The following is a 16,858-nucleotide window of genomic DNA, read 5'->3' as shown; positions in this document are numbered from 1 at the left end:
CTTGATCGATATGAATCAAAATGTGGCTTTTCCTTGACTGCCTCTCCAGTGATTTTCCAATGAAATCATCACTGGTTAGCCTGTTGCTAATTGGAGACTTGGGGCCAAAACGCTCGGTCACTTTATCCTCCTTTAATCCCTGTTTTAGCCAGGATCGAACGCACATTAGGCGAAACGCATGCGTTTGATCCTGGCTGAAACAGGGATTAAAGGAGGATAAAGCGACCGTGCGTTTTCACCCTATGAGATACAGAAACAAAGCTTAATGTCCTGGTGAAGGCAATACTGGTACCTAAATCGGAAAAAGCCACATATAAAAATAAAGGTGAAAGGATGGGTACAAAATCAGCTTCTGAGTTCCTGCACTTCAAATGACGCCAAACCAATGACTACTGTATTCATCACCAGCCCTCAATGTTCAATACCTAGGTTTGTCTACACTCTTCATAAAAGCATCATCTGATGGGCAAAATCACTAAAATTAATCTAAGCCAGGAAGCTATAGTTATCACAACCACAAAATCGCTAAGTGGCCTTAGGTAAGCTGCTATTGCTCTCAACCTTAGACTCCCACCCCCCGCCCCAAGAATAATACTACTGGCCTTAAAGTATTGTCATAAGGATTATGGAGAATGTGCATGACATGCTTTACAGACCTCTGCAAAAAGTCATGTTCAAGAAAATGCTCTGTGTACGGCACCATGTGAAAAGGATACCCATATTCCACCTCTACTTCCCACCTACCTTCCTTTTGACTTCCTGCTGCACCAATACTCTGCTGTGTTAACAGACTCTGGTTGTAGAGTGTGGGCAATGCAGCAGCAGCATATTGCTGAATCCCAGAGTAGGCCTGAGATAGGGCCTCCATTGTGCTACCTGTGCCATTTGAAAGGCCACTACTGCCCAGTCCACCATTTAAGGCTGCCATTCCTATGCATGAAAACAGAACAGGAATTAATAAGTTAGTGACTTAACCATTTTTGTTTAAATCTTTTTTTTAATTGAGGAGACATCTTGCAGAAACCCAAAATGATGGTTCATAATAAAAATAACATTCTTTTCTTTTCCGTTCATCTTAAACGTACCTGCTAAAGAGCCAACATTGAGACCTGCAGTAGCCCCTGCCAGTGTTTGCAGTGCTCCAAGAGAAGCCATTGGGTTAACAGATGAACTGCTACTGGAACTGGGGGATGAACCTGCTATTAAAATGGCAGAGTTAGACACCTCGAACAGTTTCCAATACTAATTATACTCCAATAAACTTCACTGAAGGGGCCAGGAATCCCCCCCCCAAACGGTTTGGACAACTATGCTGAGAATTCTTCTAACTTATCTCACAGGACTGTTGTGAGGATAAAATTGAGGAGGGACAAATATATCAACTGGAGCTCCTTGGAGGACAGGTGAGATAAAAATGCAACAGATAGATTCCCAACACACCTCTGTCCTATCACCATGGAATATTCTGATTAATAATTTACTAACAATTCACGTCATTTTATGCTGCTCAATCTGAGTTCATTAGTGCCAGTTATTTGTCTGAATGCCAATCTGCAAGTAATAATTGCTTCTATATTTATGGGTAAATATCAACCGTTTTATGTTTCAGGAGAGTTGCAGCTTTTCAAACGAATAAAAGGTTTTTCCTCAACAATTTAGTAGCAGCCTACCAACAAAATTTGTTCTAACAAGAATTTTCCCAACATGCAATTCCTATTGTAAGAGCCATGGTGGGGAGAACTCTCTTGAGCTGACAGAATTTAACACCCTGCCTCATTAGTGTTTTATACCCAGACACAAGGAAGTCAATTTGACAAGCTATGGTATTCTTTGACATTCAGATTATCTACCCATATTTTTCTCAGTGAAGAAACATTCTTAATTATAATACTAACAAGTATTTAGTCTGAAACAAGACTAGTCTGCTCCCATTTTTGTGACAAAGTGTAATTTAGCAGCCACAGAAAAAAATCTGAAATATATATTGTCTCCCCAACATGTCTAAATGATCCCAATCGTAGCCTCCAATTAAGCAAATCAAGTGGGAAAGGAGGAGGAAGTTTCTCAAAGGCTCAAAATAAATATGGGATAACCAGTCCTTTGACAATGTCCTTCTGCTGAGCTCCTAACATCACCCTTTAGCAAGTACAAAAGACCTTTTGATGGCCCCAATTAAGTAGATTTATTTAAAACATTTTTTATGCCGCCTTTCCAACCAATTAGGGTTTTGAAGGCAGCAAACATGAACACATTTTAACAATTAAAAACATTTAAAATTATAAAATAAATAATTTAATAAAAACACAAACATACAGAACCAAGGAGGAGGACAATAACCATTATTGGGGGTATGCCAAATGAAACAAAGTCTTCACCCGCTGATGGAAGACACCAATAGAAGGAGACAGACAAATCTCCCTGCGAAGGCAGTTCCAAAGTTTTGGTGCTGTGACCAAGAAAGCCCTTTCTTAAGGCCCCACCTGTCTAGCCTCAGATGGGGGGGGGCAATCGAAGCAGGGCCTCCCAAAAATGACCAGTGTATGGTTAGGTTCATATGGGTTAAGATGGTTCTTAAGGTATATTGGTTCCCGGCCATACAGGACTATAAAGGTCAATATCAGCACCCTGAAATTGACCCTGGAAGCAAATTTGACGCCAGTGTAGATCTGCTGGTTTATATTGCTTTGAAAAAGCAAATACTGGAGAATGTATTAGAAAATCTCCAATCACAAGCTAAAACACTGATGAAACAAAACAGCAGATTAAGTACATTTCGAAACAAAGAACAACACCTACTGGAACCAAAGTAGTGTTTCATTCTAAGTGGTGCTGGTGGAAAGTGCTGTCAAGTCACAGCTGATTTACGGTGACCCCATAGGGTTTTCAAGGTAAGAGACATTTGGAAGTGGTTTGCCATTGCCTGCCTCCGTTTGGGCTGAGAGAGTTCTGAGAACTGTGACTGGCCCAAGGCCACCTAGCAAGCTTCATGTGGAGGAGTGGGAAATTGAATCCTGCTCTCCAGATTAGAGTCCGCTGCTCTCAACCATTACACCATGCTGGCTCTCCTTACTGAAGATATGCATACAAAGTCCGGACCTGGATAGCCCAGGCTAGTCCCATCTCATCAGATCTCGTAAGCTAAGCAGGATCAGCCCTGGTTAGTACTTGGATGGGAGACCACTAACAAGTCAAGGGTTGCTAACAAAGGGGCAGGCAATGGCAAACCACCTCTGAATGTCTCTTGCCTTGAAAACCCTACAGGGTCGCCATAAGTCAATTGTGACCTGATGCTCCCCAAAATGCAAGTGCATATTATGGTGACCCTGTGGATTAATGTCCGATCATTAACAGCCTTGCACAGCTCTTGTAAACCGAGGGCCGTGGATTCCTTTATTGAGTCAATCCATCTCATGTTGGATCCTATTCTTCTCCTGCTGCCTTCAACTTTTCCTAGCATTAATATATTTTCCAGTGACTTCATGTGACCAAACTAAAATAGCCTCATTCATACACACACACACATATAGAAAGAGAGAGAGAACTAACCCACCAAAAAGATAAAAGAAGTGGCTGTAGCTTTAAGAACTGAATGTCTGAGGGGCTGCTGCTAGGCGACCACAACAGTATTGCCAGCCTTCAAGCTTCGGTTTCTGTCAGTAAAAGGCAGGGACCTTTCCAGGGTTGATTTGGCCTTTGAAGGAGGACTCTTCGAGCCAGGCCAGGTAGCAACCCCTGGGAGACTTGCTACCATGTGACTTGCACTACTCATCCAGGCCGGGTTGCTTGCTATTATTCAACAGCAGCCACCCCATAAAAGCCAATGTGGTGTAGTGGTTAATGTTTCAGACTTGGATCTGGGAGTCCCAGGTTCAAATCTCCACTCTGCCATGGAAGCTCATATGGTGATCTGGGGCCAGTCACACACTCTCAGCCTAACCTATCTCTCACAGTTGTGGAGAATTTAATATGAAGGAGAGGAGAATGATGTAAGCTGCTTTGGATCCTCCATTGTGGAGGAAAAGGTGGGGTATAAATTAAGTAAATAAATAATGAATATAGTTGAAGATGGGGGAGCAGATAAAAGGTAAGATGGTGGGTGGGTAGGCTATTGGGGGCATCCAACAGGGAAAGAAGAGTGTGGGAAGGGATTACAGGGGAAAGTGAGGTACCCCCACAAATCCTTGCAGGTTTCCTTTAGTGCAACTGGATCCAGCTTGGCTGGCATCATGCAACTCGGGCAAGTTTTCCCTGGAAGAGGCTGCCACAAGGAGGGAAAGCTGAAGATGGGGGGCAGATAAAGGTAGGCTATCTGGTGAGTGGGAAGGAGGGAAAGAAGCAGGGAAATGGGAGAGACTACGAGGGCTGCCAGGGAAGAGAAAGAGGAAATGGTAGGGGAGGGGGAAATGAGATGCCCCTGCAAGTTTTTGCAGATCCTCTGCTTGTTCAATACTATTATCCTGAAAAATGTCTCTCTTACCTGAACTGGTGAGTACACTTAGAGGGCTGTTGGAAGAGTTGAGTGCAGTGGTGCCACTTGGCGTATTCTGAGCTGCACTTGCTGCAGCTGCTAATGCAGCTAGGTTCTGTAACTGCATTGCATTCAGTCCTGTAAGACATGAACAATGTATAGTGTATCTACTCCTATACCAGTATCCATAGGTCCTCAGTGGCCTCAGCAATCTTCTTATATTTTCAGCAGCATCACTAAATACATATTTTATGTGGAAAGTAATTATAGTTTTATCACACACCACAAACCCGAGGCAAGAGTAAATATTTTCTAAAGCTCCTCCCATGTAACTCTGGAATAATTTCCAGCCGAGGCAACAATGTTATCAGCACCTATCAAAATAGGGTGTTTATGTTTTAGTAGCGATCAACCACAAGTGTTTTCACCCAACCCACAGGCTATAGAATTTTACCCACACTTCTAATTACTTACATACTTAGGAGGTATGCTTTGCAGGTGGAAATTGCTCCATGCATGGAATTCTCTGGTAGATCCAAGACCATGTGAGCAATACATATGCTGAACTGTCCAACATTTGTGCTCACTTTAATGTTAGGATCCAGGCAACTACACTCTCCCCTGCTCTTTTAACCTTAATTGCCTTTCAGTGTGAAACACTGAAGATGGGGTCCGAGCTATATAAATACTGAATAAAAATCTGGTTACATGAAAGTTAATGACATGGAATGCCCACTGACATAAAACGAATGACATGGAATTAATCCAATAAATTGAGGCTTAATTTTAATTAAAACAAAATAAGGGGAAAAAAGCTAATTAACCGCTGTGAAACCCAACTTAATTTTATATCTGGACAACTATTTTGATTGTAGGAAAACAAAGTATGCTTAATATGCTCGATAAGGCAATTACTTTTCGGTTATATGACTAGAATTATTCTCTATAACTTCGGTAACTATTATGATTGCACAATTGTGTTGATAGCATGACAATGTAATCTGTTTGATTTGCTTTTGTATTCTTGTTTTTTAACCATATTGCTGATATTCCTATTTCCCCTTTTTTCCTTTTGTACCATTTCTTGAATTTATGTTTTTTAATTAAAAGAACAAGGGAGAATGCAGCTGCATGAAGCCTAACAAGCATGAAGTTCCAAACTGTACAGTGTTTGTACTATATATATTGCATGGAATTTAACATGGCAGCCTTCACTTAACAATTTAGATGGATTTTGGATCATGAGTACATTTGTAAGTGCCTTAAACTCTTACCTTAAACTGAATATTCTATTAGATATATGTGCAATTTGCAAGAGAAGCAGAAGACCCTCCTGAGGAGAAAATCTTTAATACAAAAGGAGACACCACAAGCAAGAATAAAACCCCCATATAAATCCTACTCTGTGTACCAGGCTATTGCAGCCATCTCAGTGTTGCTTCTATTGCTATTATACCCTTTTGTGGCTCTGAAGGGCAGATAATCAAAGCCGAGGTTTCTCTTCTTTTATAATGGCCCTCTAGTTGCCAATGGAAAGCCATTATGAAACTTGATACTTTGCAAGGACAGAGAAGGACAGCTTATAAAATAAATATGAATCAGAGGCGCCTGAGAATAAGGGAAACAATTTAAAGTCACCTGACTGCAACTGTTTTTCTGACTTTTATACATTTATATCACCCTCTGAAAAGATCTGATGCAAATTGATTAAGCCCCCAAAAGAACAGCGAGGCAGTGCAGAGAGAAAGAGCAAAAAATTAACTCTAGATTCCTGCCTTGTAGGCAACTGAGGTTAAGTATTACTAACATTAGTATATCACACCACACTCTTAACAGCTTTCTTTATTGATTACCATAATCATTTGTTACTGATCCTTCTTTCAGATCTCTCTCTCTGTGTGTGTGGTGGTAGAGGTAGGTAGGACTTACCTCCCATTGGGTGGAGGCTGCCCAGTGTGTTCAGATTCCCAGAGGAGGCGGCTGCTGTCTGCTGAAGGAGCTGTAAATAAAGCTAGACATTACACCAAAAACAGAACAAGAGTGAGAATGAGGGGCTGGCTCCACTTATGGGAGACACTGTACCACACCACAGCCAAAGTGCCGTCATAACAAGAAATCCTAATGACTACATCATGACACCATCCCCCACACACATGCACACAGCACAGTGGTGTTAAATGCTGTTGTAAGAAAGTCACTGAAGGAAAAGAGCCTTGGTTACTTACCGTGAAGGCTTCTTCTGCTCAGAGGGATGAAGGGCATCTTTATGATGGGTGTTTCCTTTTCCTCTTAGCTCGGGAGGCAGGAATTAATATTTAAAATTTTCCTGGCTTCCTAGGGTAAACGCCCCCGATAGCCAGTTACAAAACTTTCCAAGCCTTAGAATATTAGTAGGAAAAAGCTAAGAAACGTGCCATTCATCATTAAATAGTAAATAGAATTTTATGAACTGCAAATTTCGAACAATAACCTTGAACTGTATCTAGAATGTAACAACTGATGGACGTCTGGGAGGGCAAGATGCCCTTCATCCCTCTGAGCAGAAGAAGCCTTCACGGTAAGTAGCCAAGGCTCTTTCTCGGCTCAGAGGGACAAAGGGCATCTTTATGATGGGACATACAACAGCAGTCCCCGTCCTGGGAGGGTTAGACGTCCTGCAAAATACTCTGTAAAACTCGTCTGCCGAAGGCGGCATCTGATGACAAGTAGAGATCAATTTGTAGTGTCTAACAAAGGTAGACACAGAAGACCATGTGGCCGCTTTGCAAATTTCTTCTATGGTAGCCTGTCTATCGAAGGCTGTAGATGTGGCCGCACTTCGGACTGAATGAGCAGTTATGCCTCCAGGTATGGGAAGTTTGCTTTCCATATAAGCTGTCTTAATGCACAAGGAAATGGTGCGGCTAATTGATAATCTTGACATGGGTTTACCCTTTTTTGGTTGGGAAATGTTGATAAATAGAGCCTCAGAAGTTCTAATACTCTCTGTTCTAGATATGTACACGTGAAGTGCTCTACGGACATCTAATAGATGCCAAGTCCTTTCTAAAGGTGTCTTTGGGTTAGGACAGAATGATGGAAGGATTATGTCCTGTTCCCTATGAAACTTTGTGTTACACTTTGGTATGAAAGAGTGGTCATGCCTAAGTACCACCTTGTCCTGGTGAAAAATGATAAGTCCTGGGCAGACAGAAAGAGCTCCTAGCTCAGATACCCTGTGTGCTGAAGTTACCGCCGTGAGGAATAGGACTTTCATCCTTAACCATTTCATCCCTACCTGTGTAAGAGGCTCGAAGGGAGGTTTTGTAAGTGCCGTCAGGACTGTATGTAGGCTCAAAGTGGGGAACCTGTGTCTTATAGGAGGAGCGGTGAGAGTAATACCTCTAAGGAATGATTTTATGTGAAGGTGCTTAGTCACCTTGTAACCTGCCACTCTTGGTATGATGGTAGCTATTGATGCTAGTTGTCTCCTCAGTGTGGATACGGCTAATCCGATTCTGTGGCCCTCCTGTAGAAAGGATAAAATACCCATTGTTTGTGGTTTGAGTGGATTGATGTTTTTGCGCCTGCACCATCTGGTGAATGCCTTCCATGTTGAGTTATAGATTCTCTGTGTTGAAGGTCTATGTGCGGCCTGAATAGTGTTAATTATGTCCTCAGAGTATCCTAATCTGAGGAATCTGTTCTTTTCAATACCCATACGGTCATTTTGTACCATCCTGGATCTGGATGACACACTGGACCCTGTATTAGGAGATCCGGTCTGTCCGGAAGCCTCCAGGTGATGTTGTTTGACATCTGAATTAAGGTGGGAAACCATGGGTGCCTGGGCCAGTAAGGAGCTATGAATAAGACATGTGCCTTTAGCATTCTTATTCTCCTTAGTACTCTTGGTATGATTAGTAGGGGTGGAAATGCGTAAAGCATCCCCTTGGGCCAGGGTGCCGTCAGTGCGTCCGTCTGTTCTGCTCCCACCTGTATCTTGAGTAATAGCGTGGAAATTGGTGGTTTGTCGTGTTTGCGAATAGATCCACTAGTGGCGTTCCAAATTTCTGTGTGATGCAATGGAAGACATCCGGGTGGAGAGACCATTCCGCTTCGCTGATCGTCTCCCTGCTGAGCCAATCCGCCTGTGTATTGATGGCTCCCTGTATGTGCTCCGCAGAGAGTGACATTAGATTGGTATCTGCCCACCGAAGTATGGGTAGTACTTCCTTGTGAAGGGCTGAGGATCTGGACCCCCCCCCCCGTTTGTTTAAATGTGCCTTTGCGGCTACATTGTCTGTCCTGATCAGTATGTCTTTCCCTTGTGTTTGTTGCCTGAAGCTGATCAAGGCCCTGTAAATCGCTCTGATCTCCAGAATGTTTATGTGGAGTTTCTGTTCCTGGGGAGTCCAGGTGCCTTGAGCTATACACTTGTGGAATGTTGCCCCCCACCCCGTCGTGCAAGCATCCGTGTACATCTGTTCTGGGACAGGGTAGATGAACCCTTTGACAGGTTGTTTCGGTCCGACCACCATAGTAAGCTGTTTTTGGCGTCCTTGGTAAGTAGAATATTGAAGTCCCTTTTCTTTTGTATATCCCTTTGATATGGCCTGAGGAGCCCTTGTAGGGGTCTGGCACGGAGACGTGCCCATTGAATGGTGGGTATGCAGGCTACCATGTGACCCTGTAATTTTGCAAGGGACATGAGTTTTGATGAAAGGGCAATGTATGTCTTTTTGGCTAGAGATGAGATGAGATCGATTTGTTTTCCTGTGAGAAATAATTTGTTTTGTTGTGTGTCTATATCTACACCTAAATGTGTCAGTCATTGGGAAGGAGTCAGTTTGCTCTAGTTGTAATTGATTAGGAATCTGTGTGATGACAGCTTTTCTATTACTAGATCTCTGTGTTGGATGCTTTGCTGTTTTGAGTCTGCACAAATCAAAATGTCGTCGAGGTAAGGATGTATTCTCACTCCCTCTTTGCGCAGATCGGACACCAGTGCCACTAGCACTTTGCTGAACACCCTTGGGGCTGATGTTAAGCCGAAGGGGAGGGCCCTGAACTGGTAGTGAACTCCCTGGTAAAGAAACCTCATAAGTTGTAGAACTTTCTAGACGTTATAGGCCACTGTTTTGAAGCCATGGGTTTTTCCCACTCTGACTTCATGAGGGACAAAAAATATTCTGGTACTGGTACCACTCTGTCAAGAGTGTCGTGCATGTGAAAAAACTCTTTAGTTCCCTTTTTACTCTGAGAGTTCAGGGATTCAGAGTCATCTGAAAGCTCGAGGGCAGCTAGCGTTTTTGACAATAATAGAGGAAATTCCTCTGTGCAGAATAACCTGGATTGTTTAGGCTGTTCAATAACATCCTCCCCATCGAAGCTGAATTCATCTTCCCTGTCATTGTCATCATCTCCTGAATATACAGAATCGTTCCCGTCTTCCCCCTGCATGGTCTGTAGCACAGAACTGTCTTTAAGAGCCGCTTTAGTGGGCCATTTACCCTCCCCATATGAGGCCCCAGAAGCAGTGCCTGTAACGGGTTGGTTAGGATGGGGGTGAAGGTTGTAATAACCCTGGCTTGGTGGACCCTGTACGGGGAAATTCTGTAAAGGGGCGGGCTGTGCCGCTCTCAAGCCTTCAGCAAAGGCGTCCTTAATAAGGGAAGATAGTTCCGCTTTCAAGAAGGCTAAACCTCCATCCTGCAGAAGGGGAAGGGAGATCCTACCGTCAGATGAGGTCTCTGTCGCCGCTAGTCGTTCCTGATTCATAGGCGAGCCGCCTAGGGACAAAGAGGCACAAGGCAAAGGCGAGCCGCCAGCCTGCTGGGTCCGTTCCCTGTGAATCTGAAGGGAGTGGGCGTCAAGTGCCAGCGCGCGCTCTGCGCCTGGAGCCGGAGTGCCGTTAGGCGAAGGCGAGCCGCCATACTCCTGGCTTTGCACCCGAAATAAATTTGAGGAAGGAGCGGCAGCCTCTGTTGAGCTCCTCGTGCCGCTTGCCACCGCTAGCTTTTTTCCGCTTCGTTGTGGCGCGGCTACTGAGCGGGCTGTTTCGAAGAGGCGCTTTGTGCGCTTGTTGCTGGCCGAGACGGCCCGTTTGGGCTTGCCGCAGCCACTTGTAACATTTTTTCTTTTGTTTTTTACCTTCAAGTCAATTTGCTGACTTGTAGAAGGTTGGATGGCGGACTTCCGGGTGGGACAACCCCCCCGCCGCAAGCGCGGAGCCACGCTCCAGCTGACCGCTGCCCAGGGGCCCTCAATTAGCTTGCCTGTCAAAATTGGCAAGCGGCACCCCTCGGAGCAAGAGGGGATGCGGAATCGGGAGCCGGTGGCGGCCCCGTCATCCGAGCGATAGCCGCCGAGAAATCGGCGGTGGTTGCTCTGACGGGTCCCACTGAAGAGCCGGCGCCATCTTAAAGGGACAACTGGAGAGAGCGAGAAGGGATCCGATTTTACAAGCAAGTGGTCTACAATATTTTCTTTTAATTTTTAAAATATCAAATTGGGGTGTGTGGCAGAAGTGCTTCTGAAGGAGATAACTTTGAACTAGCTATAATTTCATTACGCTTTGTTTCTGGGAGTTTTGGCTTTTTGCCAGTAGTGTGACGCACTCTGAAAAATCTTTTTCAGTACTGGAAGACACTTAAAACAAGTGAAAAGAGTAAGAAAACAATCACAGTGATATGGAATACAACATCTGAGATGTCATAGTGAATGTGTTTTTTCCAAACTGAATTGATACATCTGAAATAACTCTGTTTTATATGCTATGAATTAAAAGAAGCTTCCTGCCCCCCGTTCCCCTTTTGTGGATTACAGTTGGTTGCTGTTTAGCCTTTCAATGGGAGAAAAAGAGAAGCACGTCAAGGAAATTCTTAAAGATACAAAGCTAGTGGTACAGCTTCCTCAACGTAGGTCCTCTGTATCTTTAACTACGTCTAAACAGACAATTTCTCCAGTAGCATCTGCATCTGTAAGTGCAAAGATGACTCCAAAAGCCAAGCCTGAAGTGACAATGAATTCTGTATTTGAACTCCTATCTAAGACTAATCAAGATGTTGCAGAAATGAAGCAGGAGCTTGCCCAAAATACAGCCACTACGTCTCAGAACTCAGTTGCAATAGCTGCTTTGCAAGACACAATCTCATCTCTGACTGTCAGACAAGACAGGGTCGAAACCAAACTTACAAAAAATACACAGGAGACCAAAGAAATCAAGAAGAAGGTGGACACTCTGGAGATCTCATTTGCAGCTTCAAGTGAAAGAGAGGAGAAGCAACAAGTTCAAATGGCAATGCTTGAATTTAAGATTAAAGAATCCTCTCTAAGCATACGTGGGCTGAAAGAAAAGATTGAAGATCGGGATTTTCGTGGATATCTGACAGGTCTTTTGGCAGATTTCTTACAGGAACCAAAAGAAGTTATTGAGAGGATGATTGTGACAGCCTACAGGATTAAATTCTGCATATGCAACTAGAAATAAAGTACCAAGGGACTGCCTGCTTCAATTGCTTTCAAGAAGTCAGCGAGACCTGATACTCAACAGCCATTATAAGATACCACTTAAAGTTGACGATGAGCCTTTGAGATTGATGAAGGAAATATCTGCAAGTTTGTTGAAGAAGAGTAAGGATTTTATGGAAATTGTTCAACGTTTAAGACTCAGTGGAATTCAGTTCAGATGGGAATATCCACAAGGCATTTCTTTTACTTTTAAGGCTAAAAGGTTCAAGTTCACAGAATTGGATAAGGCTGAACAATTTTTGCGAAGATATGATGCAGATTTGGTTAAACCTATCAAGCGAAATAAACAATCTACAACTAAAGAATCTACAGAAGAAGAAAAGGCATCTGAAGCATCTGGTGGAGGAGACTTACCAATAGACTCACCAGAGGAGTCTCCAATTGATGATACTGATGGCTGAACAGTGAATTTAAAATGGGGGAGGGAAGGGGGGCAGCTTATGGGATATGGATGATAATTTTGGTTTTGGACGGTTAATGGATCTAACTGAATATTAATATGTTACAGGTTTTATCTTGGAATATTAATGTATTGAACTCTCCCAACAAAAGGAGGAAAATATTTCACCATTTACAAAAAACTAATGCTAATATTATTTGTTTACAGGAAACGCATATACTCCCAAAGGATACATTTAGGTTGGAACAATCAAGGTTGGGTACACTCTTCACATCATGCAATGAAAATAAAAAAATTAATGGAATAGCTATGTACTTACCTTTATCATTAGAACCAAAAATTATTTATCAAGATGTAGAAGGAAGAGTTTTGATGGTGGAAATAACTTGTGGTTTCCAGAAGTTATTACTTGTGGGAATATATGCGCCTAATATTAATCAAAAAGCATTTTATGATAAACTAGCAACGTTATTAGCTGAATATGCTACAGAAAAAATGATATGGATGGGGGATTTTAATGGAGTAATGGTACCTAAGATAGACAGGTCTGGGAAAAAGCAAAAAGCAAAAAACGAAGGTAAATTACCGGGGTTTTTTGATGTTCTTATAGATCAATGGGATACGTTCGATGTCTGGAGATTGACAAATGGTAATAAGAAGGGATATACTTTTTTTTCACAGACATCTTACACATTCCAGGATAGACATGTTATGGCTTTCGAAAGGTTTGATAGACATCAGAAAACTCAGAGATTTTGCCTAAGGAGTTATCAGATCATAATGAGGTATCAGTAAAAATTAAAATAGGAGATAGAAGATATAAACCCTGGATAATTAATCATTTTCTTTTAAAAAATATTAAAATAGTGGATAAATTGAATGTGGATGTACAGAATTATTTTAATGAAAATACAGGTAAGGGTACCCGGGAAGATATAGTTTGGGATGCCGGTAAGGCAGTAATTAGAGGACTATTAATTCAACAAAATACAAGATGGTATAAGGAAAGGGAGACAAAGAAAAAACATATATTAGATGAAATAAAACAAGGGGAACAACAGCTTAGTAGACTGCAGGATAAAATATCTAAACAGGAACAGCTTGATAAGATTAGAAAGTGGCAACATCAATATGAATTTTTAATTGCGGAAGAAATCGAACGGAAAGTTATATATAATAAACAAAGATTTTTTGAACATGCTAACAAACCAGGTAAAATGCTAGCATGGCAACTTAAACATAAAGATAAAAAAGTACCAATAACTCAAATTAAAAGGAAGGGCAAGATAATAAGAGTTAAAGATGAGATAATAGAAACATTTGTGGAATTTTACACAAATTTATATAGAAAAAACGTAGTTTCAGAGATAGATATGGATGTATATCTCACTAAATGGGATTGGGAAAAAATAACACAGGAAAATAAAGAATTACTGGATTCTCCAGTAACTAAAGAAGAATTAGAAGAAGCAATAAGTAAAAGTAAGCTAAATAAATTACCAGGGCCAGATGGATTTACCGCATCTTATTACAAAGTATTTAAAGATCAGTTAATTCCCTATTTAATGGAGGTGATGAATGGAGGATTGACAAAGGGTATTATCCCTCAAACATGGAAACAAGCAAACATAGTATTAATACCAAAGGCAAATTCTGGTATATCGGAAGTTAAAAATTATAGACCAATTTCATTATTAAATACTGATTATAAACTATTTGTTGCAATTAAAGCTACTAGACTGAAAAGGGTATTAAATCAATTAATACATGAAGATCAAGCAGGATTCTTACCAGGAAGATTGATCAGTAAGAATGTGAGGGTGGTAATAGATCTTTTAGAATACGCAGAACAAGATAAAACCCCGATAGCTATGATATTTTTGGATGCGGAAAAAGCATTTGATAATGTAAATTGGCAGTTTATGATCAAGGTATTAGAGTTTATGGATTTTGGTGAGAATTTTAAAACTGCTATAAAAAGTGTATATACTCAACAATCTGCAAATTTGATTATAAATGGATCATTATCACCGAAGATTGAAATTCAAAGGGGAACGAGACAGGGATGTCCTCTTTCCCCTTTGCTGTTTATTTTAGTATTAGAATTGTTACTGAATAATCTTAGAAAAACTGATGAAGTAGTTGGTGTACGAATAGGGAGAAATCAATATAAAGTTAGAGCATATGCTGATGATTTAGTATGTTTTTGATTGATCCGATTGAGCAAATTGACAGATGGAATAAAATTTTGGAGGTTTATGAAAAGCTTTCAGGTTTTAAAATCAATAAAACTAAAACTAAGATATTGGTTAAAAATATGACTCTCTCACAACAACAAATATTAATTAAAAAGATGGGATTTAATAAAGAACATAAAGTCAAATATTTAGGTATATGGATATCGAATAATAATCTTAATTTATTTCAATACAATTACGTAAATCAATGGCAACAGATAAAGAAAGATTTGAGAAGTTGGGAAAAATGCCGTTATCATTGTGGAGAAGAATCTCAGTAATTAAAATGATGTTATTACCTAAAATGCTTTTTTTGTTTCAAAACTTACCAATAGGGAAAGGTGTTCAGATATTTGAAGATTGGAAGGAAGATATTTTGAGGTTTCTTTGGGGTAAAGAAAGACATAGGATTCCATATAATAATTTAATAGAGTTAAAAGAAACAGGAGGGTTGGGATTGCCGGATTTGAAAATGTATTATCAAGCAGCTTGTTTCACCTGGATAAAAAATTGGATTCTCTTAGAGAACCTGAAGTTATTAGAATTAGAAGGATTTAAACTGCGATTTGGGTGGCATGCATATTTATGGTATGAGAAGGAGGAAGTAAATAATGAATTTAATTCCCATATTATTAGGAAAAAATTATTACAAACGTGGAATAAATATAAAGGTTTTCTTGAAAGTAAAACTCCTGGTTGGATTAACCCCATTGAAGCATTTATGAGAAGAGGTGCACATTTAAATTTGGATTGTAATAAATATAGAGAAATGATAGAATATAAAAATGGGATATGGGTGTTGAAATCTCGAGAAGAACTTCAAATTAAAGATTGGTTTATGTACTATAAACTAAGGGATGTATTTAGTAAAGATAACAGGTTGGGTTTTAATCAAGCCAAATCTAAATTTGAGATTATATTATCAAAGGGTCATAAAGGTTTGATAGGAAGGATTTATAAAGCATTTATAGAAATGAATTTAGAACACGAAAGGATTAAACCAGTGATGGTGAAATGGATGAGGGATCTAGGTTACAATATAGATTTGGAGATATGGGAAAATTTGTGGGAAAAGGAATTTAAATTTACTATTACGAATGAAATAAGAGAAAATTTATATAAAATGTTTTATAGATGGTACATAACCCCAGTATTATTAAGTAAAATGAAAAAAGATGATAAAGCTCTTTGTTGGAAATGTGGAACAGATACAGGTACATTTATGCATGTTTGGTGGTTTTGTAAAAAATATTAGGAGGTTTTGGAGATTAGTTTTGAATGAAACTAATAATCTGATCAAATTAAAAATAAAAAAAGATCCCGCCTTTTGCTTATTGGGTATTCCAAAAAAAGATTTAGATAAAGGTGACAGAGTCATGTCAATACAGCTTTGCTGCAGCAAGAATTACAATTGCTAAAAAATGGAAGCAAATAAATAAACCTTCAATTAAAGAGTGGAGAGAAAAACTATGGATGTATATGCGGATGGCCAAAATTACAGATTCTTTACATGGTAAAGATATGGATGAATTTAAATATACATGGTCAAAGGCCGCCGCATATTGGGATAAATTGGCAAAAACAGATTTTAAAGGTATAGTTAATGAATTATAGTTCAATGTGATTTTTAATTAATGATTATAATAATAGGTTTTTATATATCGTCATAACACTTCGCCAGAAGTCCAATGGTGAAGGGCACAGTGGTGGGTGGTAGGGCTTAGGGTATAGGGCACTATGGGCTTTTCTAAAAGTAAAGATAGTAAACAATAATGTATTAGTAGCGTATTAGTGCTCTGTATATGTTTTTTATGTTTTTTGTTGTTGTACTGGATTATGATTTTATTATTATTATTATATATATATATATATATATATTTGTATGTTTCATTATAAAAACAATAAAAAAATTTATAATAGTATAGATAATAGTAGGAATAAGAAATTAGGTATAAGTTAGTAAAGATTAGAAGTAAGGCTCGGTATTCTATATCCTTAGTAGTTGAGAGCTGCAAAAGGCTGCTCTCCCGATCAAGGCAGGAAATAGAACTGGCTATAGGGGGCGTTTACCCTAGGAAGCCAGAAAAAATTTAAATATTAATTCCTGCCTCCCGAGCTAAGAGGAAAAGGAAACACCCATCATAAAGATGCCCTTTGTCCCTCTGAGCCGAGAAAAGCTGGTTTGTCCATACAACTCCTAGGAGACATTCTCCTTCGAATTACATCCAGTATTGCATTGCT

At 40.2% G+C, this 16,858-nt stretch overlaps 1 protein-coding gene across 4 annotated transcripts in view; it reads right to left on the bottom strand.

Moving 5' to 3' along the window:
• The window catches only part of CELF1 (CUGBP Elav-like family member 1), a 41,908-nt gene that overhangs the window by 12,724 nt on the left and 12,326 nt on the right, over positions 1–16,858 (bottom strand). The window contains exons 8-11 of one of the 4 annotated variants that reach the window (XM_056850772.1): positions 6,398–6,479; positions 4,478–4,606; positions 1,086–1,199; positions 745–930 (exon numbers count right to left, since the gene is read on the bottom strand). In XM_056850772.1, the coding sequence (XP_056706750.1) occupies positions 745–930; positions 1,086–1,199; positions 4,478–4,606; positions 6,398–6,479 (511 nt within the window). The remainder of the gene's footprint in view (positions 1–744; positions 931–1,085; positions 1,200–4,477; positions 4,607–6,397; positions 6,480–16,858) is intronic. The other 3 variants (XM_056850773.1, XM_056850774.1, XM_056850775.1) reach the window with 3 other exon arrangements.

Source organism: Euleptes europaea, chromosome 6 (assembly GCF_029931775.1).
Source record: "Euleptes europaea isolate rEulEur1 chromosome 6, rEulEur1.hap1, whole genome shotgun sequence".
In the NCBI taxonomy this organism is placed as follows: Eukaryota; Metazoa; Chordata; class Lepidosauria; order Squamata; family Sphaerodactylidae; genus Euleptes; species Euleptes europaea.
This window is presented reverse-complemented; position numbering and strand designations above follow the sequence as displayed.